A 26,243-nucleotide genomic window follows, 5' to 3' on the forward strand; every position below is an offset into this window, starting at 1 on the left:
CAGAGGTAACTTCTGGATCACATGGAGTTAATTAATGAGTATGTCAATTAACTAGGATGAAATACTAAAGAAGGCTTCAGAGATGATTTTGGGATCTGTCTCCCCAAGTGAACGCACACCCTGCCTGTGATCTGCTTTTTCTCACCTACCATGACTTTCCATCTGCAAGTGCTGGGTCTGGTTAAACCCCACTTGTTTCTTTTCAAAAATGTCTCTGGCTCACAGTGAGTTTGGACTGCTTAAGCATTGCTTGCACAGGTAACTGAGAAAAGCAAGGAGGTGCCAACCTCACCCTGAAACCAGGAAAGGAAAAATGCTGGGAGAAATCCTGTGGTGGTGGGAATGCTGCTGTGGGGCAGTCAACACTGGGATCAGCCTGGGATGCCTGTTCCACTTGGTTTCAATAGTCTCTCACTTAACCTCAGTGTTTTGGTCCTTTATCCTTTGTTTCTCAATAAAGACTGATTTCTTTCCTTTCTCCTGATGACAGCTGTGCTGAAACCATTCCTTAGGCTTTCTCACCCACTGGGTGAGAAAAACAGTGGTGTCTGAAGCCTTCAGGAGCCATCCTGAATGGTGCTTCCAATGGAAATCCTGTTTTAACAACTCATACACTGAGAAGAGCACCAACAGCCACAACAGATTGCATTCCTGGTCCTCAAGGAAAGAAAAAAGAGATAATCCACGACATTCTGCTATAGAAATGGCTCATTCCCAGGCATGGGGAAGCATTTATTTGATCAAGCAGTACTAACACTTCTGTAGGAAGAGAAGAAACAGAACCTGTTTCCACACATGCACCATCCCAGGAAACTGTCAAGTGCAAATAAGCAGCAAGATAAGGTGTTCCACAGACACCTCACCAATCTGTCCCCTGGACTGGATTTTTAACTTTATAAAGACATTTTGTAGAAAACAGTATAAGAGAAAAAGAAGTATCAGGAGTAACAGGCACTTCTCATTGTTAGGCATTCCCCAACATGAAAATTGCTTAATCATTACCAAACTTATTCCACCTTTTTTTTTTTTTTCATTTTGGAGAACTAAGAGTCTTCAGGATCTGGCTTTTGTTCTTCACAGGAGGAGGCACTGAACATGACTGACATCAGGAGCAGTCCATCCATTGAAAACTTAGATAAATGTGTGGGTCAGAACATCTTCCTGCTGCTTGTTGTGGAGGGTTCCAATGCCGACTGCTGGGGCTGGGAGAGGAGGTCTGCTCACAAGATGGAGCTGAAATTGGAGTTGTGGGGAAATGATTAATGAAGGACAGAATCACATCTCGAGGTCCTGATGCCACAGTGATATCTGCTATCAGATAACTGGGCAGTCCCAGCTGGAAGTAATGCAGGAAGTTATCCCCCATCTCCTAAAGACCATGGCTCCAACCACTTTATAGTGCATGATCTGCCAGAGCAAATGGCACCTTTGCATTCTCCTCCTACTTGGGATCTTTCATTACCCTGTCTACTTTGACTGAACACCACGTAAAATAAAGCTCCAGTCCTGCTCTTCACCAATAGTGCTATAAAGAGCAGAAGTAGCTGAAATTAGAACACACATTTGGTTTAGGAATCAAGATTAGGTTTTTTGTTAAACTCCATAAAATTTTGCATCCAAGGAGAATTTCAAACTTCATTTTAAAGACTAAAACACCCTGGGGACATCTTACCTTAAGCCCCAGCTGCTTTTCAAACCGTGGAGACACAAAGGACCATGGACCCATGTTCTGTGGTTCTTCCTGACTCCAGATGAAGACTAAAGGAAGGATAAGGGTACATAACAAACATGCATATTTATCTTTTCAGCAGAGAAAGAAAACCAGTTTTTTGTTTTTTGTCTTGGCACTACCTTTGAAATTAAGGCATGCCACACTTAATTCCCTTGCAGCTCAGAACTGAATTCAAACCCAAAGTATGTCTAGCATTAGGGTATACTGTGTGTATATTCTGTTTTTCCACTGCTGTTTTCAAAAGCTACTAAAATAACTGGACTGCAAAGACCAATACAAAAAATATCTCAAATGGTTTGCTCTGATTTTCAGTGCTGCTTCTTGGAAGCTAACAACAGCAGAGAAAAGAGTTCTTTTCACACAAGTGATAAACATTTCTGAAACATCCCACTCCAGAAACGCTTAGATGTATGAGGGGGAGAACAAAGAGGAAAAAGCCACTACAGCTCTTCATCTTAAAAGGCAACAGATTTAGTTCAGCACTTCAAAGAGACTAGAAACACAAAGGTAGAAGCTTGGCTGACCTTTTGCATGGCTGTAGTTGCTCAGCTCTTGCTGTAGAGCTTCCAGGGGGAAAGGACAGAGCTCTTCAAGTCTCAGAATAGCTGTGCTGTGCTGCTTCTCTCCCAGTGTTTCTCTTTGCTTCACTAGAGCATAGTAATGCTTTCCAGAACACAGCACCACTTGGGTGACACTAAAGAAAATAAAAAAGAATGTTTCCAAGTTTAGTGTTTTACAGAAACTTGATACAGGAGAGCTTCACACTTCTAACCAAAAAACCCAGTCAAACTTCAAAAACAACTTCATAGAGCTAAATTGCTTCCCTAGACTGTCTTTTCTCTTCCTTGCCTTCTCTTCCCTCCCACTCCCCTCCAACAGCTGGCAAACTAACCTTTGAGTATGCCAGAGGTCCTGTTTCTTCAGTAATTTTGGGAAAGTTACCTTACAGTGGGATTGATCTCTCTTAGCTCTATTAAAATTTAAACACCCAGTCAAAGCTAGTCATCTCTGCACTCTCTGTAGAAAATACCAGAGGGAGACAAGTCCCTCCAGAGGACAATTCTCTGCCATGCCAAAGCAGGACTGCCTGCTGGAGACACTACACCCTCCTGCAATCACAGAGGTCTTGGCTGCCTAATCATACTGGAAAAAGCAATGGGATAAACTACACCCTTTGTGCCTCACTATCCCACTTAAAAAACCCAGGATGCTAAGGTACTTCCAGCCTTTTGATGGGTGTCAGGAAGTGAAGAGGAAGGAGGCTCAGTCTTGGGTACTACTGGGGCAAGCAGCAGATAAGGGGAAAAAATATTAAGGTTGAATTGGTCATTGTGAACAGGATTCACTGTAACATCTGAAAGTAGACAGATGTACACACACTTTGTTATTGCCCCATCTCATCAGCTCAGGTGTTCCAGCCCCAGAACAAAAATTCTGGATTCAGTTTTGGGCCAGTCATGATGAGAAAGACATTGAGGAGCTGGAGCCCATCCAGAGAAGGGAATGGAGCTGGTGAAGGGTCTGGAGCACAAGTCCTGTGAGAAGTAGCTGAGGGGTCTCAGCCTGGGGAAAAGGAAGCTCAGGAGGTGCCTTTTCACTCTCTACAACTCCCTGACAGGTCATAGCCAGGTGGGAGTTTGTCTCTTCTCTAAGGTAAAACACAATAAGACAAGAGGAATCAGCTTCAAGTTGCATCAGAGGAGGTTTAGATTGGATATTAGGAAAAATTTCTTCACTGAAAGGGTCAAGCACTTGAACAGGCCTCCCAGGGCAGTGGTGGAGTCACCATCTCGGAGGTATTTAAATATCTAGATGTGACACTTGGGACATGGGTTAGTGGTGGACTTGGCAGTACTGGGCTAAGATTGGACTTGATGATCTAAAGGACCTTTTCCAACCTAAACAAATCTATGATTCTATGATTCATGCTAATGGACATGGTGCAGAATAGGCCCCATCAGGTTGGTAACTACAACCACAACTACAACTTGGCCCTGTGAGGCCAAAGGGTGACAGCCTAAACACTTCACTGCTTTGCAGACAGATGTGGTAACTACCAAACGTTACCAGAGGGAAGGGAGAGGAAGTAAAACTAACCACAGTCATCTACCATAAAACATTTTCCCCTCAAAGTCACCTCTTTCATACCACCTCAAATTTGAGCTGTTGGGTAGGAGAAAGGGACAGGACATCTCTTTTGAGCTTCTCCTCTAAGAAAGCAGAGCTACCTTTTAGGATTTACTGAGGAGTCACCAATGACAGGCTTGAATGTTGTCCCTGGGGCCATTTCTTCAAAACTTGATACAGCAGCCTACATGGGGGAAGAGTTGCAAGTTACCAAATCTTGCTGCTTTTCCCTCAGACCAGAGTCAGAAAGAATACTGACACAGGGTTTGGTAAGTACAATATACACAGTTTTCCCTCATATTCCTATTCCCAGTGAAAAGTGAGATGATAAACTTCCCAAGAACACCATCAGGCCAGGAATGAACCCTACTTCTAGCTCACCTCCACCCAGCTTTAATCCTCAACCTGTTTGGCCCCAAAAAGGCAAAATTCCACTGATTTGACCCCAAAACTGCAATCAGAGAACACAGAAGGAAAAAAAAAAAAAAAAAAGGGAACAGAACACAAAAGAGGATAAAGAGAGAAAAAAAAATAAAGAGGAAGGACATTTTTCAGCTTACTGGAAGCCTGAGTAACACTTTGGGAGAAGCAACAATGAGAGGTTTCCTGAAGTTTCGAACCATTTGCCTCCGGAGTAAATGGAAATACTGTGCAGGGGTGGTGGGATGCACAACTGACATGTTGACCTGGTCACCATCAACACCCTCTTCTGAGCTGTCACACATCTGTCCAGGGGGAACACAGCAATACCTTGTTAAATGCAAGCAGTGAGACTAATATGCAAGAAAGAATCCAGGCACACGAGGCACACTGACCTGCACAGGAACAGATTAGTAAATATCCAAATTCAAGAGAGGAACAACTTCAAAGAAATGGGTTTAGCATTTAACTGGTAAGATTGTGTCTGAACTGCCTCCTTGGAGCACACTGCAGCCGAGGTCCCAGAGCATTGACTGCCAGTGCTGTGCTGGGGATGCTGACCCTGGGAGGTGTGATGGTACCTGTAGGAACCGTTCCATCCGGCAGGACGAGTGCTCAGGGCCTGCACCATCATAGCCATGGGGAAGAAGAATTACTATCCCACTCTGCAGAAGCCATTTAGCCTCACCTAGAAACACAGAATGAGGAGGAAGCAAAGGATGATTTCCACAGAATATAAAGCCACAGAACATAAAGCCACAGAACATATTACTTTGCACAAACTGCTCAGGAAAAAGAATAACCAATTTCCACATGATTAAATACAAGCCTGAAACATGCTGCTGGCATTCTAACCCGAGATTCATTACAGTGAAATAACACATGTAAGGTGATCTGAAGTTTCTGAAATCATCAGGTAGCTCTGGGCTTCCAAAATACTTAAGTCTCCACATGGAGCACATGACACAGTGAAATTTTAAAACTTCATCTCTGCAGATGTGATCCCAGCAGCATCCTGTGAGCCAGTTCTGTTTAACACAGCAGTGCTTGCTCCCCTGAGCTCTGCCAAACCTCCTGCACTATACAAGAGATTACAATCAAATCCAGAATTTGGGTGGGAGAAGAGGGCCTGTGAATTTCCATCTATGACTACAGAGGTTTTATATCTGAGCACTCAGAAAACATGTTAGAGTCAAACTTAGTAAGGTGTTGTGGGGTTTTTTGTTTGTTTCTTTTAAATAATAGCTATTTTCCTTCTCTATTGCTTCAGGAATTTTTCGGATGCTTCACAGAGGAAAGGTACAGCCTACAAAGCTACCAACCATATGTACACACAGTAAAATACATGTGGGGGAAGAAAGGCTGTTAGTATAATTAATTGTCCTTTTGTAATGACTGTACTCTGCCAAGGAGTCTTTCATTTTAGATGTACTGTCCTTAGAGAAAAGCTGCACAGAAGTCAGGACCTCACAGGCAAGCTCATAGGAATCCTTGAGAAAACAGAATTCTTTGCACAACATGTTGTCCTTTTACTTGAAAGAGGAAGGATTTTCTAAAAATGTGTATAATACAAATGATTAATTCTTAAATATATTAGTTCCTTGTACACTCACCTCCAGAGATGAAAGTGTCAAATATTATCTGGGCTCCATTAAAGAAATCTCCAAATTGAGCTTCCCAAATTGGCAGTAACTTAGGGCTCTCAATACTCATTCCATATTCAAAACCAAGCACAGCTTCTTCAGACAAGGGACTGTTACTCACCTAACAAAAGGAAATTGTTGGGGGGGTGGGGGGGGGATGAGGAAGAAGACAACCAAGGGTTAAGAAGCATTGGAACCAGATAAAAATTGCTGACAACACACACTCCTAAAGGCAATTGATAGGCACTGATTTTTTGCATTTGAATGAAGGCACTGAGAGGAAAAGAGTAACATTTGATCTCTCAAGGAAAAGCAAATCCCCTTGTTAAAGCTGTAATTTCTAACTACAAAGAATAGGGATGCCCTGACAGTTTTTATGCCCCTGTATCCAGGTTTTGCCAGAACATACACTAGGCCTTATATATGTCTCAGCAGCTTTAAAAAAATGCATTGTTTCAGCACAATATGAAGAAGGTGGTCTTGTGGGCTACAGAACCTACCTCTAGGAAACCCTTCTGGTCTGGGGACATGTGATTCAGAGGAATGTAGGTATCATCTGTCTCTTGGCAAACCAACATCGCGTGTCGTTGGCTGAAGGTTCCTCTGCCAACATCTTGTCCACTTAGTCTGATATTAAACCCTTGCCAAGCAATAAACACAACACCAGATCAGCAAGTTATGTAAAGAGAAAACATGCAGGACATACTTCTATCTCTTGTTATATCTCTTTCTGGATTTCCCCTCATCAGCAACATCAAATCTGAGATGCAATTCTTAACCAGCAACAGCTCCAACTGTCAAGCACACAGATGCTCTGACATTATTTTGGGTGAAATGGTTCAATTTACTGAAGCAAATAATTGCAAAAAAATGTGCATTCTGTATCATCTGTAAATAGATATTTGAATTCAGGCTAGAGAGGAGGGAGAAGAAATAGTATCATAAAGCACAGAAAGTACTTGGGAGCCACACTGATGTCAGCTGCACTGCTTGTGCTCAGCTCTATGAACAAATGGTTTTAGGGAGTGAGAGGGAGCTACAGTTCTTTGAAGATATTTAAGACTCAGTCTACAAATATTAGTGACACACAGGATTCATATTTATCTTCTCTTAGACCATGCAAATTGTCAAATTTATAAATCATAGCAATTTTTACTTAGAAACACCTAAGAAATCTAATGTTTGACATTAGATTATTATTGACATTAAAGACAAAATTATTGACAATCAAGCAAAAATATTTTACTGACTGCTGTCTTGCTGCCTCTTACCTTGGCTCAGCAGAGAACCAAATGCTAAAGTTTCAGCTGTTGCCCAGTCCAGCTTTTTTCCTTCCTCCATTTTTTGAATTCTTGACTAAACAAATAAAGAAGAAGAAAAAATTACTATTTTGTCTTTTTCCATCTGTAGCTTTTTCGGTGGCACAGACTAATATTAGAAGCTAGGGAAAAAAGCAACACACTACAGAGAGAAATGCTTTATTCCTGCAGCCAGCTTAGGCTGCATTAGAATACAGAGTCTTATTTCAGCATATCCTGAAGAAGGACCACAGAACCATAGGTGATCCATGTGTTCACCTCCCAGTCAACAAACTGTGGACTGATTAAGTAATCCTAGTCAGAAAATATTAAAAATCTTAACACAGCACAGAGTGTAGTCTTGACAGACTTCTGGTCTGTCTGGTTAGCAGTGATGAAAGATACCAGGTGTAAGTATTTCAGTCTCCAGAACTCTTCCCTGTTCTGGCCTGCAGAACTGCAGACAAATGATCAAACTGAGCTGTGGAGTTCTTGCCTTGGGCTGGGAAGACAAAAACATCAGTCTTTTGAAATACTCAACTCACAGCCTCTCTCTGGCTGCCAAGCAGACACCTGCCCACACTCATCATCCATCAAAGGAAAACATTCACAAACCCCAAACTGATCCAAACCAAACATCAGCTTAGGAGCTATCAAACCCAGACTGTCAAACTAGGCCACATGTTGTGTAGTGTTTATATATATATTTAAGTTATAAAACACTCACTACTGGCTTTAGAAACTGTGTACACTATTGCCAGGTTCCTTTACCTGAGTCATTCCTTTACGAAGTACTCATTCTAATTACCAACTATATAAATGTTAGTAACTTATCATAATAATTTCTTTCTATTTGTAAGAATAATAAACTGTGTTTTCTATAAGCTTTTTTCTTCACTGCAATAAAATATTGTTGAAATAACAAACTAAAGTACATGGTCAGACCTGGTGAAGAAGTCTTTCTTCAAAACTGGAGGAAAAATGGCATAATCTCAACCTTGAAACAGAGTGAGCTGTTTTTCCTAGAGAATACCACGCTGTTCTCTAACTGGCAACCCTGCTGTGTTTAGACTTCTTCCTGTAACAGGTTTGAGCCATGGGATCAGAAGTATCATGATCTCTACTCACCTGAGCATAGGTCTTCAGGAGATGGCTGTGCATCTGGAGCTCCTGGGGCACCTCCACAGACTTGGCTCCAATGAACTGCAGCAGAGGCACAGGCATGCCTGTGTCCCAGGTGCTGATTGTGGCAGAAGGCTCCACGAAGCCTTTCCAGTGAGCCTGCAGGTTGGTAGGGGGTGGGCTGTACGAAGTCATGTTGGCAAGGTGATCGTTCAGCTTGGAATAGCACGTGGTCTTTATCTCAGACACTTCAGCCTCAGTCATGAGCCCAGCAGCCGTGAGGTGTTCTGCGTACGTGTCCGGGATACTCTTACGGGATCTGCCAGGGAGGGAATCAAACCACACAGATACTAAACCTGAAACCAGTGTCACAGGAGAACAAGGAAATACCACCTTACTACAGTCAGGTTCCATGGAAAACTCATATAAATGGTGTCCTGGTGCATTATACTCATTTGCATGAAGTTCAATTTCCTGGCATTTTCAAAAAGATAACAGTTCTCTTAGGAATTTGTTTTATAATCCTTTATTTAAAAAGTGAAAGTGCTATAGTTGGCAGTTACAGGTAAAACAAGTCAAAATCCCCTTGTCATTGTCATATTTTCTGAAAAATTTCTTTGCCCAGGATTTCTTCTCCTGGGAAGCTGAGAAGCCTCAGAGAAAAATGTAAACAATAATTATCTGATTTGCTTCTCCTCTGTTTTGCTGCTTTGGAGATTGTTTACCAACAGGTGCATGTTTCATTGTTTGCATGTGAATTGTTTTTACTTATTGGCCAATTATGGACTCTGGAAGAGAGAGTCACAGGTTTTCATTAGTATTCTTGGTAACCTTCTGTCTCTATCCTTTCTCTATTCTTTTAGTATAGTTTAGTATAGTTTTAGTATAGCATTCTTTAATGTAATATAGTATGATAAAATAATAAATTATCCTTCTAAGAACATGGAGTTGATTAATCAATTTCCTTCCTTCGACAGGGACCCCAGAAACTACCACACCCCCTCTGTGCTACCATGCGTATTCTCTTCAGAGAAATTCACAGTAGGATTTCTGCATTGGAGAGAATCAAGGCAACCATTCCATAAATGCTTCACCTAAATTACCACAATTCACTGGCAACTGAATTTTTTTTTGTGTTTTTCTTCAGGGATAAGGATGGAATCTGAATACTTTCAAATGCTGATAAAGATGAGTCCCCACTGGACACAGCAGGACAAGGCAAAGACAAGACAAGCATCACACTGGCTCCCTGCCCATTCTCCTACAGCATGCACGCTTCCCCTTGGCACACAGAAGGCAACTTTGCCCTCTGATTACCAGTGGTCACAAATTTGAAATCCAAGAGCTATGTCCAAGATTGTTCTCCAAAAATCACCAGGACACACATTCAAGAGCCAACAGTAATGATTGCTCATTAACATCTTATTATCAGACTCACACTGCAGTCAAGGGCTGCTGACAGTCCAGCTGCACCTTACATAAAGATCTGTGGATATATCAAAGGATCTCACACAGAGACTTCTGTTGCAGCAGTAAGACTTGAGGTGGTGCAGACATATTTTGGTGGTGCAAGCCTTACCTGATGATTTTGTACATGCTGGGGTTGGTGAAGAAGGGCTCATCAAGCTCATTGTGGCCCCACTGCCTGTAGCACAGCAAGTCCACAATGACGTCCCTGCGGAACTGGCGCTGGTACTCCACAGCCAGTCGTGTGGCACGGACAACTTCCTCAGGATCATCCCCGTTCACATGGATAACTGCACATCCAACGATTTTACCTGCCCAGGGATTCAAAACACAGCTGCAGTCACACCCAACCCCTTCCAAAGGAAGCAGACACACACCTGCTCTGCTGAAAGCACAGACAACCCATTTGAAGTAAGTATATTAAAAAGAAATAAAAAGAAGATGTTCTTTGTGATGAGAGCTGGGGTAGGGAGAGGAGTCTTGCCTGAGAGAACGTGCAATTAGCCCAACCTACTGTTTTTGTCAGTTTGAGCACAACTTCTTTACAAGCACTTTGTTCCCAAAGGACTTTACACACAGTTCCTGCATCATATTAATCTGGTAGTGTACAGGAACGTGGAGAGAACTACTTGATTGCTTCTCTTTCAAACAGAAATTGAGTTTTACTTCCTTCTTATCCTAAGCTATCACTACTATGAATTCATACAAGCCAAAAGCAACTTTCTCCCTTGTTAGTAGGGAGTATCATTCTACCCACTGCTCCTCCAGGCAGAAAAATCTCTTCATTAAAGAGAACATGGTAAAATTGCAATATCTTAACACCCTCTCCTGTATAACAATTTGGCTGCAAGCAACAGTGCTCCTTTTGTACTTTATCTGTCCAAATTCTGGAAACTAAGATACTTCAGCCATTCCTGGCTCATGTCAAGTTTTCCTCCCTACCAAAATACTAAAGCTCAGCTATATTACAGCCCCTCCTCACTGACAGGTAAGAAGAAAGGAAAACTAAGGATGGAGGCAAAAAACCAACCTAAACAAAAACAATCCATAACACAAAACCAGCCCAGGCAAAACAATAACATATGCTATCTACCTTACCAGATTTAATGAATCTACTTGTTTGGTTTGATGAAACCATATGACAAACACTTGATGTTAGGTCAAAAGCATACAAAAGTATATTTTTACTTACAGGAGACATATACAAGATAACTAACTACTATGACTCTGATCTTACTGGTAATACATCTGTTTATCACTAAGAAAAATCAGTCCAAAATAAAGCTTCTAGTTCAGGCATAGAAAGATCTTGAGCTTCATCTTTAAATTGAAAGCTCAACAGGTTCACATGACAACAAACAAAACAGAAAAAATGGAGGAGTATCTGACGTAAAAATCTTGCTTAGAAAACACACAGATGATTTTTACGAAATTTAAAATAAATCTCCATATTAAAACATACACTCCATTGCAATACCTTTCTAAAAGCTGTCAATGATATGACAGAAACTGAGTTATAAAGACTTGACAAATCTTGCAATTATTTTATCACATCCTGTAAAAATATGACAAGATTTTCCCTTCATATTTAGTCTTTGCCATAAAGCAGATAGGGGAGGGCATTTTTTAGATCTAAATTGTTGCTAGTAGGAGAGAATAATAATAATAATAATAATAATAATAATAATAATAATAATAATAATTTTAATTCCTACTCTACCATGAAACTGGAGTTACAATAATCTCTCCCTAGAACTGACAGGCAGTTGCTATAAAAAGTCCATTGCAAAGCTTACACTGCAGTTAAAAATCCTTTCTGACACAACAGGCAATCTTCCTTGTGACTCAACCCTACCTACCAATGTCACTGCAGTACAGAGATGACCTTCCTCTCTCTGGAGGAGTGGTATAGCCCAGCTGGTTATTAACAATCAAATGGATGCTCCCACCAACTCTGAAATGTGGCAGATTGGAGAGGGTCAATGTTTCAGGAACAATCCCTTGCCCAGAGAAAGCAGCATCACCATGAACCTACACGAGGGAAGAAAATGGAAAAGTCTCATTAGGAAACACTGGAGGAACAGCAAAATCAAAACCATAACTCATTAAGTAAGACCTCCTAAACTGGCTACATGGAACAGACACAGTTCCAGCTGGACCCACTTCTTAATCCCTCTCAGAATACTGTTTCCATGACTTGAGAGTTTAAACAGCTTTATCACTAACACAAGGTCACAGCAGCCAACATGAATGCCTGATGTAATCCCTCCCTGGAACTGACCTATAATCTCTTAAAACTGACCCACCAGTGTCCAGGTGACTGCAAGTTTCCTGGCTATGGCAAAGGTGCAGCAAGCCACTGACCCCTGAATGAAGGGAGCCACTCACCACAGCATTCCCTACACCTTTGCTGAAGTTGAAAGTTGGTGAACAGGGACTTATGCCCATTTCCACCTTACCAAACAGACAAGAACAGAAAAACAAGTGGAAGCACTCCATACCAAAAACTTTCAAAAGGAAATAAAACCTAAGTTCTTAGTTACATTTCTAAATAGCAATAGCAAATAAATACTGCAAATAAAAAAATAGTTTGGAAGGGGAAGGGAGAATACTGTGATAGCCAACCCAGGTTTCCAACAAAGGCTAGAGGTACTGCACATTTCAATGTTTTGAAATTGGAGACAGTTCTCCTTTGATGAAGATGACGACAGTTTCCTCAGAATGCAGACTCAGTCATCTGCAGATTAAAGTCACTATGCAGACTGATGTACTTCCTTATTGAAACCAGATGACAGTTCTGCTCTCTAGCTGTGGAATAGTGGTTTGAAGCCTTAAGAGACTTCTGCCAGTACACCAAAATAACAGAGGTACAATCATCAGTGAAATGGCAGCACTGGGTATTCCAATGCAGATTTTTAAGAGGTATCACAGCAAAACAAAGGTAACTACTGCAAGAGAGACAAGCCAGCATCCCCACTCTATCCCTTACCATGCTACACTTGCTCCTGAAGTGTTGGGTTTTCACCTTTCCCTCCTGGTTTCTTCTGCTGCCTAAGAAGGCTACATATCTCAGTGACAGCATTTGAGTGTCCCTAAAACATCTGAGAAAGCTTTATGGCCTTTAGCACATCCCAAAGCATTAAAGCCTAAAGACAATGTGACTATCCAATTACACAAGACTGTTCATATGAATCTCAAACCCCAGAGTATTCAATTCCTGTGGTGCAGGTATGATTTTACTCATTCTACCAAAAATATGGAGACAGTTTTTGCTAGGACACATTTTTCTCTGGGCTGCATTAGCAAAAAGCTAAAAGAAGACCTTCAGACCCTGGAAAATGAAGCTCACCACTGACAATGGCACCTTAACTGATCTTTAATCATTCTGCCCTCAAGCTCTGATACTGAGGCTTGTGGAAGAAGAGAAAAAATGCCAGTGTAAACCTCAATTCAGAGTTCAGAGCGCCTACACTTACATTTCTCAAGAGAAAGCACTGTAAAACCAGAAAGTTCAAAGTCAAACTCCCAAACCAAGATTCTGAAACACAAGGTGCCTGCTTTCATCTCTTTCTTCTCAGTTAGTTGAATGAAAGCAGTTAACAGCTGGAATCAAAAATTTGCCTGTTTCCCATTTCACTTGTGTACCTCTTAAAGACACTATCACAAGTAATGGTGATACATTTTCTTCCCTTTAGGAATACTTTGAATCAGTTGACTAACCTGGAGGTGTTTAGCATAGAATCAAATGTATCTCTTCTCTGCTAAGCAGTCCTCCCTGTCACTTACCCCCACAAATCCTAAGTGAAATTTTTCTTGGATAGGGAGGGTCCATTTATCCTGAAGAATCGTTGTTTAGAGTCATAGTACTTTCATTACTACATGGTGAAGATCTACCATCATGAGAAAGAAACAATAGTATCTCCTCAAACTCAGAAATAACTGCACTGAAAGATGGAGACATATTGGGAAGCAAAAGTTGGCTGCACTTGCAAGCTCTAAAGACTTTCTTTTAATAAAAAACTAAGAACCCCAACTTGCCCAGAATATTTTGTATTCTCATGACTGCTTTTTCACAATATCCCACCCTTCCAGAAGAAAACAAAATATCTTTTTAACTGAAACGTTTTCACTCCTACATGTAACTTCCTCCATGTTTGTTGTACTTTACAGAACATTTGTGCCCAATTTGTTTTTACTCCTGGCCTTAAAATGTAAAGAGTTCAATTCAGTTGTTTTTCCAAGTTCAAGTCAATGCAAGACAAGAAAATTTATCAAGGAACTGTTTAGGATTGCCCCTACAGCTATACAAGTCACTTCAAGGAGTAAAAACTAATTCCAGCAGTCTTCAACAATACCATGACAAAATGACAAAATTCTAAATCCTCCTGAACATTTTGCAGCCTTGTTGACAGCTCTTCTCCAAACCCATTAATTTGAAAGAAAGCTTCCAGTGGCACTTTAAATGCAAAAGTGAGGAAAGGCACACATGGCTCTCAATACAGAATATTATTAAAATAAAGGGAGGTATCAGAATCAGTATTCAGAAATCTTAGAAGTGCAATTATTTAAATGCCAGCATCATCACAAACGCCACCTGGAGATCTTCCTAGCGCTCCTCTTTCTCCATAAAGAAGATCCCAGCTCTTGACATCATACATTAACTCAGTTTTGTTTGACATTTCTATGTACACTCCTGCTCACATTCTAGTCCAGCAAGTCTTACAAATACAAATTACAACAGCTGAGCAAAATACCTGCAGGCAAATAACTTTGTCCCCAGGCTGTGCAGAACTCTCTGGGGAGTAATCGCCATCGAGCAGAGTCTGTTGCCTGGCTCGTGTCTTGCCCACAGCCACTGGGTTGATGGCTTCTAAGTGTGAGGGGTTGGGGAGCAAGGTGACATGCACGGGTCTGTGGGAGCCAAAGTCCAGATCTACAGAAGATGTCAGGTGGGAGAGAACATCCCCAATGGCTGCTGAATTCTCTGGAAACTCGCTCAAACCACGCATCTTGCGGAACATGAGCTGCAGGGAAACAGATTTGGTTAAAACCCTTTTCTGATTCACTGACACATTGAAAGAAAAACTCTCTCCTACCCCTGAAATTGCAATGATGCTTCAAAGTAGCAGAACATAAAACCATTCATTAGAGTTCTTTTAACAGTCTTCTGCAGACAGTTCACTGAACGTTGATAGGAAGGGAGAACACTCTCACACAGGTAACATTTTATTGCTCCAGCACTCACAACATGGCAAACTTTTGGGGATTTACTTTACTGCAAATAAACCAGGCAACTGCCTGTGAGATTATAAATCTCTTACTGTCTTAGATTGCAAGATGCAGCTGGACGTGTGTATTCTATTGGCATCTGTTAGAGGTAGGGCAGCTATCTTCTGTTAATTAGGCTGTCTGTTAAAAGCAGGTGGGGCAGTTTTCTTTATCTCTTCCACAATCAATCCTCCCTCCAGGAGATAGCTGCTGTTAATGGGCCAGTGAATGTCCCTGCATGGCAGATAAAATTACATCACCCCACTGGGAGATGCTCCACCCAGGGGGAGGAGCCAAGAGTTCCTACCTAGATATAATCTGATATTTGGAACAACACAGGCAGCCTTTTCCTACTGGATTCCCAGAGGAGCAGCTTTCTTCTCCCCTACATTCCCAGAGGAAGAGCAGGCCCATCCACACCACCACTGAACCTTCAGAGGAAAACTCCACCCTTCCACAGGATCCCTGCTCCAACAGAACCACAGCTGGCACTGCAGGAGGGCTGAGCCACCACGGAATGGGACTGCTACCAACACTCTGACCCACAGGCTGTCAGGTCCTATTCTGACTCTGTCAGTGGTTTTGTTTTGTATTACTGCATTTTTATTTTTAATTTCCCTAGTAAAGAACTGTTATTCCTGCTCCCATATCTTTGCCTGAGAGCCCCTTAATTTCAAAACTGTAATAATTCAGAGGCAGAGGGTTTACATTTTCCATTTCAAGAGAGGCTTCTGCCTTCCTTAGCAGACACCTGTCTTTTCAAACCAAGACACTTACCTCAGGAGGAAGCTGAAGTAAGCCTGCGAGCAGGTTCAGCCTCCCCCGGTGAGGCATTCCAATGATGATATCCGTGACCCCGCTGTACGCGCACATCTTGAACAGCTCGTGGAAGAAACCCATCATGCTCTCTGCTCCTTCGCCACCGTATCGCTTCACCGTGGCAAACTTGGTGGCCAAGAAGTGATCAAACTCCTGTTCAAAACAGGACAACTTCAGTATTAGGCTATTTTAAGCAGTAGCCTTCTGTTTATAAAATTGAAATATAATTTATGTTTATACCCTTGAGGCATACAAATCTAAACATACCCCTGGGAAGTCTCAGCTCACTCTCCACCCACGCAGTCTGAGACCAGAAGCTATGATGACTATAAAAAAAAAATCAGCTCTAAGCAGAAAAATGTTGCATTGAGGACCACACTTTCTCTGTCTCACATGGAAAGTGCTTCAAGAATTCTAACACCAGATTAATTTACAAATTCCTTGGTAGTTTACCTGTTTTAGAAGGACATTTAGGAATGGTGTTCTTTTACAGTATAAACCATAGTGATCTTGAGATATGAAGTGCTAGCAAAGCAGTGATTAATTTTGATTTACATTAGGCACAGTCCTTATTACATAGGTAGAATTCTTGGGAGAAGAAAAATAAATGAATCCATATTTACTTCATTTTCGTCTCATTTCACTCCATTCACCTCCTAGAAAGCTCAAATAAGTGACCAAGTTTTGGAAGCACTGGAAATTTCTTTAGTTTTTGCAGCTGAAGATGGAAACTACATGAAGTCTGTAACTGAGAAGGGAAGACTTAGCCACACCCAAAGATCTGAGCCAACTGCTTGTTGAGCAATATTCAGTTCTAAGGAATAACGCATACAAAACTGGTCACATATAGCAGCAGGGTTTTTTCTGTCAGGGTTAAATTATATACTCTTAGTATAGTTCTGGTCATACTGAAATTAAAGTAGAGCACATCAGGGTCCTCTGTCACCATCAAATTCCTCTAACTGCCAAAGAGGCCACAGAAAATACAAAGTGGGCTATATACTTCCGTTCAGTCATTAGTAAATATTACATTTAACACTCCTTCCACTTGGAAAACTGGAAACAGGGACACTTTCACAGATCCTGCTCTTCTACCTTTCCAACCTTCACAGATCCTGCTCTTCTACCTTTCAATCATTCTGGATAACATGGGAAGAAAAGGGGAAAAAATTAAAACTTTTCACAGTACAGAAGTATTGGAATAAATTTTCTCTATACATTTCAAAAGTGCATAAATATTTCACTTCCTTATAGAAGGCATTGAACAAAAGTTCCTTGCTGAAAAGCACCAATGCTATATGATACCAACTCAGTCCAACTCTGATTTGTTCTTCTAAAACCTTGAGGGACAGCATATTTTAATGACAGTAAAACAGAGCAGCATGAGGGTGAAAGGAAAACACAGAACAGCTAAGCTAGAGCACAAGATTTCACAGAGCTCTGCTCAACCTTATGGTCCCATCAGTAACATTAAATATGAGCTGTCAGATCATTAATCTAAGAGTGTCTCACTTTTGAAGACAGATTATTCATGGGTTTATAGCATCATTATTTCAGTAATGGCTGGTAAGTTAATTCAGCAACAAACTCCAATGAGATTCCTGCATTGCATTGCATTGCTTCAGGCAAAGCCTTATACTTCTTCCTCCTGCACACTGTCAAAGCCTTTCAGGACAGTGATTGTTCTTTTTCTGCATGAATCGTGTCCAGAATAGTAAAGGATCCATGACAGACTCCAGGACTATTACAATCCAGTAACAGAGAACAAAGTACCTGGGACTCCAGCATCATTTTGCACAAGTGCTTTTTCTCTTCAGGTGTAAATGCTTCTTGCTTTAGCTCTTCAAACCTTTTAGCAAACCATTCTCTCTCCTCCAAAGTTGGAAGCTGGCTTGTTTCTATGGAAATATGCCCGCAGTATATATGGTCAAGGTAAGCCATCACATCCTCTACAGAAGCCTCCTCTTTTCCCATGTTTATAAGTCCTGGTGGGAAATAAATGTTATTTAGTCAGTTTGGGGGAGGAGGTGAAGCACTAAGGCCTGTTTTGGAGAAAATAAAGCAATGAGAGAGACCCCCCCCTCCTTTGTTTAAGGCTGCAGCAAGGCTCTAAGAGAGACAAGAAAAGACAATCCTTGACTTCTGCCCCTGTACTTTCAAACCTTCACTACAGCGTTAAGTATTGTGGTAAATCATAGAATGTTACAGTAACACAAAAAATTAATGTTTAACCTCAGTAGCTGTAAGAACAAACACAAATTTTCATGATTTCTGAAGATGCTAGAAGGCAGCCTCTCACTGCAGTATTACTTCTGCAACAGACATATGTATGCTGAAGTTGACTAATTTCTGTCCAACAGTTTTCATCACTGACTGAGGCACCCTCAATATCTGACTCTTCCACAGAGGCCACAGCCCCTCCATAAATCAGCCATGAACAGAATTTGCTGTGATAAGGCTGTGGACTCACCTGTAGTAACGAGAGGACCCTGAAGAACTTCAGCCAGCTCTTGGATTTCAGGTACCATGTTCATAACAGCTCGGCCAGCAAACAGTGGGTTTATTTTGGCTGCTTTGTGGCCATGTTCAGCATAGGCAGTTATTAAACGAGCAAGAGCATGGTCAACTAAAACCAAAAAGAAAGCAGAACAGTATCACACACATGCTCAGATTAAATCCACTTACAGCACCAACACAGGAACGTTTTGTCTGCTGGCAACCATCAAGGTTCTGGCTGGAAAGAGAACTTTTTAATGCAGTTATTTCTACCTTATTACCCCACAACAGCTCCCATTAGCAAATTGCTAAATGTGCTCCCCAAATCAATTTTCAAGCAAGTACACTCTAGATTTCCCCCACAGTTTCCCTCATAGGTTATGCTCCTGTAAAAATATGTAAAGCTACTTCATTTTGCTTCAAATCTCTCTACAACAGTAGTGAACCAAAACCACTACAAACAGTTATGTTCAAGTCAAGATCAGTACATTACCAGTGTACAGTCTTATTTCCTAAGCCAACTCAATCCTATCACTTATGCTTCCTTGTTCCTTGCTGGAATGACAGGAGGATTTGGTCTTAATAATAATTCAGGTCCTGTGACTTCAAAAAAACCTGTCTGCAGGAGCCAAGAGCATGTACTGAGCCAAATGTGGTAAAAAATTATTGACATGGGCAGAATTTGACCAGCTGAGAGATCAGACACATGTTATTGTCACTGAGCACAGCCACAGACCAGGCTGATAAACTGCAAACAATAAAACATACTGCAAGCACAACCTGCTACAAATGAATGACATGAACCTGCTTATAAAGCATTCCTAATGTGGATGGGTTTTTCATCCTGGTAAAAACACAGCACTGACAGTAGTCAGGTCTGAAGGCTTTTGTTTTCCAAAAACAATTCTCAGACCATAGCAGAAGGTTATTTCTCTGACACTTGTCAGCCCATTCAAAACAGCCCCTTTTCTCTACTGAGTTCTACAACACAGAGACATCAGACTAACAGTGCCCACAATGCTCTCAACAAGGAGGCCGTTTAAACGCAATTTTTAAAATGTTACATAAAAAGATGTTAATCATTAACAAGGAGGCTACTTTGTGATGGGCCTCGGTGTCCAGGAGCTACAAACTGGTTTCTCTCCTGCTCCTGGGCAAAGGGTTTAATTCCTACCAGTCGCCAGAGTAAAGTTAATGCAAGCACCACACTCCTGTCTAGAAGAGTTTTCTGCTTGAAATCACCTTTCTGTAAAATGGAGCTAAAAGCAACACAGGGCTGCTACAGGAGAGAGTTACGGGTATTTAATAATGGAATCCTAGAATGTTAAGGGTTGGAAGGGACCTTATAGCCCATCAGGTCCGAGCCCCCCTGCCGTGGGCAGGGACACCTCCCACTAAACCAGGCTCCTCAAAGTTTTATCCCATCTGGCTTTGAACACACTCAGGGTTGGGGCATCCACAACCTCCCTGGACAACCTGTTCGGTGCCTCACTGCCCTCAGTTCGGCTAGCTCAAGCCCCATGATACAAAAGGAGAGTGACAGGCAGAGGTACTTCTACGAGCCGCAGAACTCTCCGAGAGCCCATCGCCGAGCAAACTCCAGCAGTCGGTGCCCTCACAGCCGCTCCAGCCCGTGGAGCGGAGCCAGGCACCCCTGGCTTACAGAAACCACAGCCAAGAGCTCTCGGAGCGGCTGCTCCGCGCTCTGCCCCGCCGGGACCAACACACGCCACACCTCAGAGCGCCCGCTCCGTGCTCGGGCCCCGCTCTGGGCAGCCCCCGCCGCGCTCCCTCTGCCCGGCGCGGCCCCGGGGGTGTCCGACCTGCTCTGCCGGCTCCGCGCTGCTCCTCCGCCCGCCCGCCCGCCGCCTTCCGCGGTTTGTAGCCGTAGACGCCGCGCTCGGTGCGGTACCAGCGCCTGGGGCCGGCCCGGCAGAGCGCGCAGCGCACAGCCCGAGCCCCCGCCGCGGCCGCCATGGCCATGGCCGCGCTGCCCCCGCCGCCGCCACCGCCCCCGGACCCGCCCCGAGCCCCGGGGGCGGCGCCCGCAGCGGGGCCCCTCAGGGGCTCCTGCCGCGCCGAACGGAACGAGGAGGAGCGTGATGTTCTGGGCTCCAGCGAGACAATCTGGAGTGCTGTGCCCCGTTCTGAGCTCCCCCGCACAAAGGAGACGAGGAGCTGCTGCTGAGGGTCCAGCGGAGCCGCAGAGATGAGGAGGCCTCTGGAGCATCTCTCCTGTGAGGAGACTGCGGGAGCTGGGCCTGGGCAGCCTGGAGAAGACTGGGAGAAGATTTCATAAATGCATATAAATGTCTCAAAGGTGGGTGCCAAGAAGTTGGTGCCAGACTCTTTGCAGTAGTGCCCAGCAACAGGACTAGGAGCAATGGCCATAAAATAAAACCCAAGAAGTTCCACCTCAACACTAGGAAGAACTTTTTGTTGGGAGTGGCAGAGCACTGGGACAGGCTGCTCAGGGATGTTGTGGAATGTCCCTCTGTGGAGACATTCAGAACCCACCAGGATGTGTTCCTGCATCATCTGCTCCAGGTGACCCTGCCTTGGCAGCGGGGTTGGGCTGGATAATCTCCAGAGGTCCCTTCCAACCCTACACTGGTGAGACCCCGCCTGCAGTGCTGCATCCAGCTCTGGGATCCTCAGCACACGAGGGACATGGCTCTGCTGGAGAGAATCCAGAGGAGGCCACCAAGATGATTAGAGAGGTGGAGCACCATTCCTGTGAGGAAAGGCTGAGGGAGTTGGGATTGTTCAGCCTGCAGAAGAGAAGGCTTCCAGGTGACTTAATTGCAGCCTTCTTGTACCTGAAAAGAGTCTGCAAGAAAAGATGGAGACGGATTTTTTACAAGAGCATGTAGTGACAGGACAAGGAGGAATGGCTTCAAACCAAGAGTGTAGGTTTAGACTGAGTATTAGGAGGATGTTCTTTGCTGTGAGCAGGCTAAGGTACCAGAACAGGCTGTGCAGGAAAGCTGTGGATGCCCCACCTGGGGATGTGTCCAAGGACACATTGGATGGAGCTCTGATCATCTCTGGAATAGTGGAAGGTGTCCCTACCTGTGGCAGGGCGTTGCACAAGATATTCTTTAAATGTCCCTTCCAATCTCAACTTTTCTGTGATTCTGTAAACTTTGTGTGAATGCAGGTCTGGGGTACTGGCAAGTTCCCTGTCCGTAGGCTTGGCTGTGTTCCTGTATCCATCACAATGAGGAAATCAAGAGCATTTTTTGTCCAAATCAAACCATGGTATTTGCCTTTGGAACAGGTGGGACTGGATTTCAGAACTGAATCAGTTCTGACACCCCAGTTGGTCTGGGATTTTATGATATTCACAGTCCTTGCACAGGGGCCACTTGTGTTCCTTAAGGCCTGCATGGTTGGGTTTATGCATATTTATAAAACCCAATGTGGGAGAAAAATATAACAATAAATAACCTTTAATGCTGCAAAGAGGGCAGTGACAGAAGGACAGTGGACATGTGGTCCATACAGTGAACTGTAGTAGAAATGTTGCTGTGAATATTCATATTTTTTTCAATTAGAATGAAGAAACCTTAAAAATAATGCTGCAAGATTATGTGATTTTTTTTGAAGCTGACAGTGGAGATGGAGAAAATGTTAATGTAGTTAAACATTTCCATTCTGTGCTTGGGGAAAAAGACAAATGTTGCAGGCAGATTGCAGGGTGATGAAATACTTTTCCACAGTTCTTAAGCAAATACCAGTCAAACAGCAGATATCACTGTGGTTTTGCTTTGAATCATATAGGCAGTTAGTTGAATATTTCCCAATTAGCACGGATAGGAATAGGTTTGAACATTAAAAATTTTCCAGCTTCTCCAACGAGATGTTTCAGACACACAATGTGGATCTCAGAGAACTAGGTGAATATTTGTATATATAAGTTCACTTAATAGAAGTTTAATAAAGTCTAAGCAGGTGTTTATGAAATATATATCTCATCAAGTCAACTTGTTAGGGTTTTTATGTGAATCAAAATCCAGTTAATAAAGATTTAAAGCACTTTACAGATTTGCCAACATAATCATCTTGTGTAGGACGTGATTACATGTGACAAAAGCATTGCTGTGGCTGTATCTAGGTCAAGGAAAGGTTTTGTTGACTTTGATTCATGTCTAAATGTGAGAAGGTGATACCTGTGCCAGCAGAAACACCACTGCTGAGGGCGTAGGCAAAGTGACTCTCCCAGCCTGGCTCTTCTGGCACAAAACCTGTCCTAGAGAAGGCTCCTGTGTGAGGTTCATTCTGTACACAATGCTCTCACTAAAAATACTAGAAATGCCCAAAACCAAGGCTGTACATACTCAATAGTAAGTGTCTGACTACCTGGAAGCATAGAAAATCAGCAGCACTGGGAATATTTCTAAAGGAATTATCCCCCTTGCTACTTTAGTAGTTAAATCAACCCAGAAAAGCTGCCCACACCTTGAGTGCTGATGAAGTTTGTCAGCTGGAGGTGAGTGGTGAGGTTACCTTGAATTTGAGAGTCAAGATGTAGATAAGCAAACACAACTTATTTTAACAGGATGAGGTGAAAGCTTGCACATATTCAAAGAGTATGTGCACTAAAATGTAGCTCCTTTCCAGGAAACAGTGGCTATAAATAATCTCCAAAAATCATGACAAAAAAGCAGGTGGGTCTAAAAAAATTATGTGAATATCCACTCACTTGGAAAAGAAGATAATTTGCTGGATTTGGCTGCAAGGAAATATAGAGGACACCTACAGATTCTACATTAGGCCAGTATTTGGCACAATTTAAATACTGTGTGCATGTTTGGTGCCAGGAATTGAGGAAATATATAAAAAGTTTGGAAAGAAGAGCTTCAGGAATTAAAAAAAAAAATACATGCTTTATGTCTGAGATTCAGGAAACAACAGCTACCTGGTTTTGGTTTTGGTAAATCAGTACAAAAGCTGGATTAGTATGTGCACAAATGAAACTTTAGAAGGAAAAGTTTTCTGAAGTTTGCTTGCATGGCCTTTACAAGAGAGAGCTCCAACAAAATTGTAGATGTGGGAGTGTGGTATAAGCACAAAAGGAGATTTTGCTTTCCTTTCAAAACTGTAGTGATTGTGCTTTTTGTTCATGTTGGAAAGGACAGCAACATCGTGCTTCAGAAGAAAATAAGCCAACATCTCTTGATGTAATGCCACTGATACTCAACCCAAGTATAACCCAATTCCCCCTAAAAAGAGTAATCCAAAGGCACCCACTGACAGGCCAAAAGATTGGTGCCTCTGGAAAATAAAGTGCCAACACTAACGTGGATTTTCTCTCCTCCTTTTTACTATGTTCTGCCATGGATCTTCTCCACTCCAGTGAATCAGTTTAATCAGCTTGGTAGTTTAAGATATTTTGGCAAGCAAATGAGATTTTTGTGAGCAGGAACATGTGCATGATCTGTGTCAATAACAAGCACAACTCCATCCTTTCAACCTTGTCCAGAAAGAGATTTTTAGATATGTCTGCAGAATGAGCAATGAAGTTAAACAGCAGGGAGGAGAGCTCTTCCCTGGAAAAAGAAAAAAAAAAAAAAAGCCTGTCTAGTCCTGTACCAGCTGGCAGAACACACCTAAAGCTCTGCATCAGTAAACAGTGTCTTCTGTTGGGGCTGACTCTTGCCTCTGAATAAAAAGCAACTTTAGCAGCTGAATAACCTCATTATGTACACCCAGGCCTGTGCCTGCTGTCAAAGTCCAATATTGCTGAAGGCTTGTTCTAAGCCCAGAGTGTAAAGGCTTTCCCAACCTAAAAACTTCTGTCAGAACCTGGATTCAAAATGTAAAATAAACACCAGATTCTCACTCTGCAGCTCTGGGCTGTGCCAGCTTTTTCCAGCTTAGGCAGCTCCAGAGTTGCCCAAGAGGTGATGCTGTGCCCAGAACTGCAGGCAGAGAGCCTTTCCAAAAAATCTGGGAGTTTCACCAAATTCACCACTGTAAAATATCCTCAGATGTGCAGGTGGGGACAGTGACTGGACTAGAGGGCAGAGAGACCAAATTTAGACTAGGAAATAATGACAGAATCACAGAATGTCAGAATGGATGGGTTTGGAAGGGACCTCTGGAGATCATCCAGTCCAACCCCCCTGCCAAGGCAGGGTCACCTGGAGCAGGTGACACGGGAACACATCCAGGTGGGTCGTGAATGTCTCCAGAGGGAGCCTCTGAGAGCAGCCAGTCCCATTGCAATCCTCAATGTAAAGTTCTTCCTCACTGGAGGTGAAATCTCTTTGTTATGTTATATTTCATGGCCATTGCTCTGTCACTCAGCACCACTGCCACAAGCAAAGCACCTCTTGGCACCTGCCTTGGAGACATTTACTGGCATTCATGAAATGCCCTCTCAGTCTTCTCCAGGCTGCCCAGGCCCAGCTCCCGCAGTCTCCTCACGGGAGAGAAGCTCCGCTGGACCCTCAGCAGCAGCTCCTCGTCTCCCTTGTGCTGAGGAGCCCGGAACTGGGCACAGCGATGGACCGTGAAACCACCCCGAGGCAGTAATTTGGTGTTCAGACGCTGTCGCCCCGATGTTTTATCACGGTGACACCGGAGGGCCCCACCCGCGGCACGACGGCTGCCGTGACGCCCGGCGGGCACAGACACGTCACCGCAGTGACGTCACGCCGCCCCATAAGCCGAGTCGTGCGCTGAGGCCACCAAGGAAGTGACATTCGGAAGCTATTTCCCCCTTCCCCGCCGCCGCGAGGGACGCGGGGCCGAACACTTTTCCTCTTCCATTCCCACTCTCGTTCCCGTTCCTCTTCCCCGTTCCGCCTCCGCGCTCCCGGTAACCCGTCCGCCGCCAGGACCCCGCGCGGGGCTGCCCTCCGCGCTGCCTAACCCCCGCCCCTCGGGAAGCGCCGCTCCGCGCCGCCCGCAGCCGCGGCTCTGCCGCCGTGAAGCGGCGCCGCTCCTCCCTTCGCGCCCGGGCGTGGCGGGGCGGGCGCGGCGGGCTCGGTCGGGGCAGCGCCGTGGGTCAGGCAGCGCGGCGGCGGCCCGGTCGCCGTGAGGGGAGAAGCGCTCGGGGGCCTCGGAGGGGCGGAGGAGGAGGAGGCGGCGGCGGCGGCGGCGCCGGGCGGGCCCATGTCGGCACCGGGCACAGGTACCGCGAGCACCGACGGGACGGGAGGGCGGTGCCGGGGCGTGTGTGAGGAAGGGGTCTCGGGGACGGGGGGAGGAGGGCACAGGGCCTGGCGGGGAGGCACGGGGAGGGGGGTTCCGGAGGCGGAGGGGCCGTGGGGCTCGGAGTAGGGGAGGCTCGGGTGGCGGTGCCTGAGAGCTCTGGGAGAGGGAGGCCGGGAGAGCGCCGGAAGCGGCTGTTCCCGAGCTGCTGGTCCCATCCGGGAAAGGGCCCGGGCTGCGGGAGAGCTGAGAGCCGGGGTTGGGGTGGCAGCCAAGGAGTCTTTTTGTACTTAGTGCCTTGTCTCTAGGCCTCTGTTTCACGGTGGAAAGCGCGTTCCTGCAAGTTTGGCAGCAAAACATTCTCTCCGAGAGGTATAGAAGCGAAAGTAAAAGTGCCCGGCTGTTCGGCAGGCCGGCCAGAAGATGTGTCGGTGGCCTGAAGTTGTGTCAGGGGAGGTTTAGGTGGGATATCAGGGAAAGGTTCTTCACCCAGAGGGTGGCTGGGCACTGGAACAGGCTCCCCAGGGCAGTGGCCACAGCACCGAGCCTGTCAGAACTCCAGAAGTGTTTGGAAAATGTTCTCAGGTACATGGTGTGACTCCTGTGCAGTGGCAGTGGTTGGAATTTGATGATCCTTGTGGGTCCTTTCCAAGTCAGGATATTCTGTGATTCTGTGAACCTTGCCTGCCA

At 44.1% G+C, this 26,243-nt stretch overlaps 2 protein-coding genes across 3 annotated transcripts in view; one reads left to right on the forward strand and one right to left on the reverse strand.

Annotated features, from left to right (window-relative positions):
- Positions 1 to 693: 693 nt before the first annotated feature.
- DHTKD1 (dehydrogenase E1 and transketolase domain containing 1) lies at positions 694 to 20,400 on the reverse strand. Its single transcript, XM_041413416.1, has 17 exons — positions 20,216 to 20,400; positions 18,367 to 18,522; positions 17,670 to 17,881; positions 15,855 to 16,049; positions 14,564 to 14,833; positions 11,669 to 11,840; positions 9,922 to 10,120; positions 8,349 to 8,661; positions 7,194 to 7,278; positions 6,423 to 6,562; positions 5,893 to 6,043; positions 4,861 to 4,967; positions 4,420 to 4,584; positions 3,961 to 4,043; positions 2,257 to 2,426; positions 1,673 to 1,758; positions 694 to 1,233 (listed from the first exon to the last, which is right to left on the reverse strand). Exons 1-17 carry the CDS (start codon positions 20,373 to 20,375, stop codon positions 1,132 to 1,134), a joined length of 2,766 nt encoding a protein of 921 aa, XP_041269350.1. The 5' UTR covers positions 20,376 to 20,400; the 3' UTR covers positions 694 to 1,131.
- Positions 20,401 to 25,044: 4,644 nt separating this feature from the next.
- Positions 25,045 to 26,243, forward strand: part of UPF2 (UPF2 regulator of nonsense mediated mRNA decay) — a 52,013-nt gene continuing 50,814 nt past the window's right edge. The window contains exon 1 of one of the 2 annotated variants that reach the window (XM_041413361.1): positions 25,045 to 25,533. The gene's annotated coding sequence lies outside the window, so the exon portion shown is untranslated. Of the gene's footprint in view, positions 25,534 to 25,938; positions 26,139 to 26,243 lie in introns of those variants that run through there. The other variant, XM_041413362.1, reaches the window with a different exon arrangement.

The sequence above is a fragment of the Onychostruthus taczanowskii genome, unplaced genomic scaffold (assembly GCF_017590055.1).
Source record: "Onychostruthus taczanowskii isolate IOZ18803 unplaced genomic scaffold, ASM1759005v1 scaffold41, whole genome shotgun sequence".
Lineage (NCBI taxonomy): Eukaryota > Metazoa > Chordata > Aves > Passeriformes > Passeridae > Onychostruthus > Onychostruthus taczanowskii.

Bases quoted from the DNA above. Each gene is read 5' to 3' on its own strand.
- DHTKD1 (XM_041413416.1), bottom strand. From the start codon at position 20,375: ATGGCCATGGCGGCCGCGGCGGGGGCTCGGGCTGTGCGCTGCGCGCTC. The intron at 7,279-8,348 runs GTGAGTAGAGAT...TTATTTGTTTAG, and splicing joins TCCTGAAGACCTATGCTCAG to TCAAGAATTCAAAAAATGGA. The intron at 2,427-3,960 runs GTAGCTCTGCTT...TATTTTCTTTAG, and splicing joins TCCTCAGTAAATCCTAAAAG to TGTCACCCAAGTGGTGCTGT.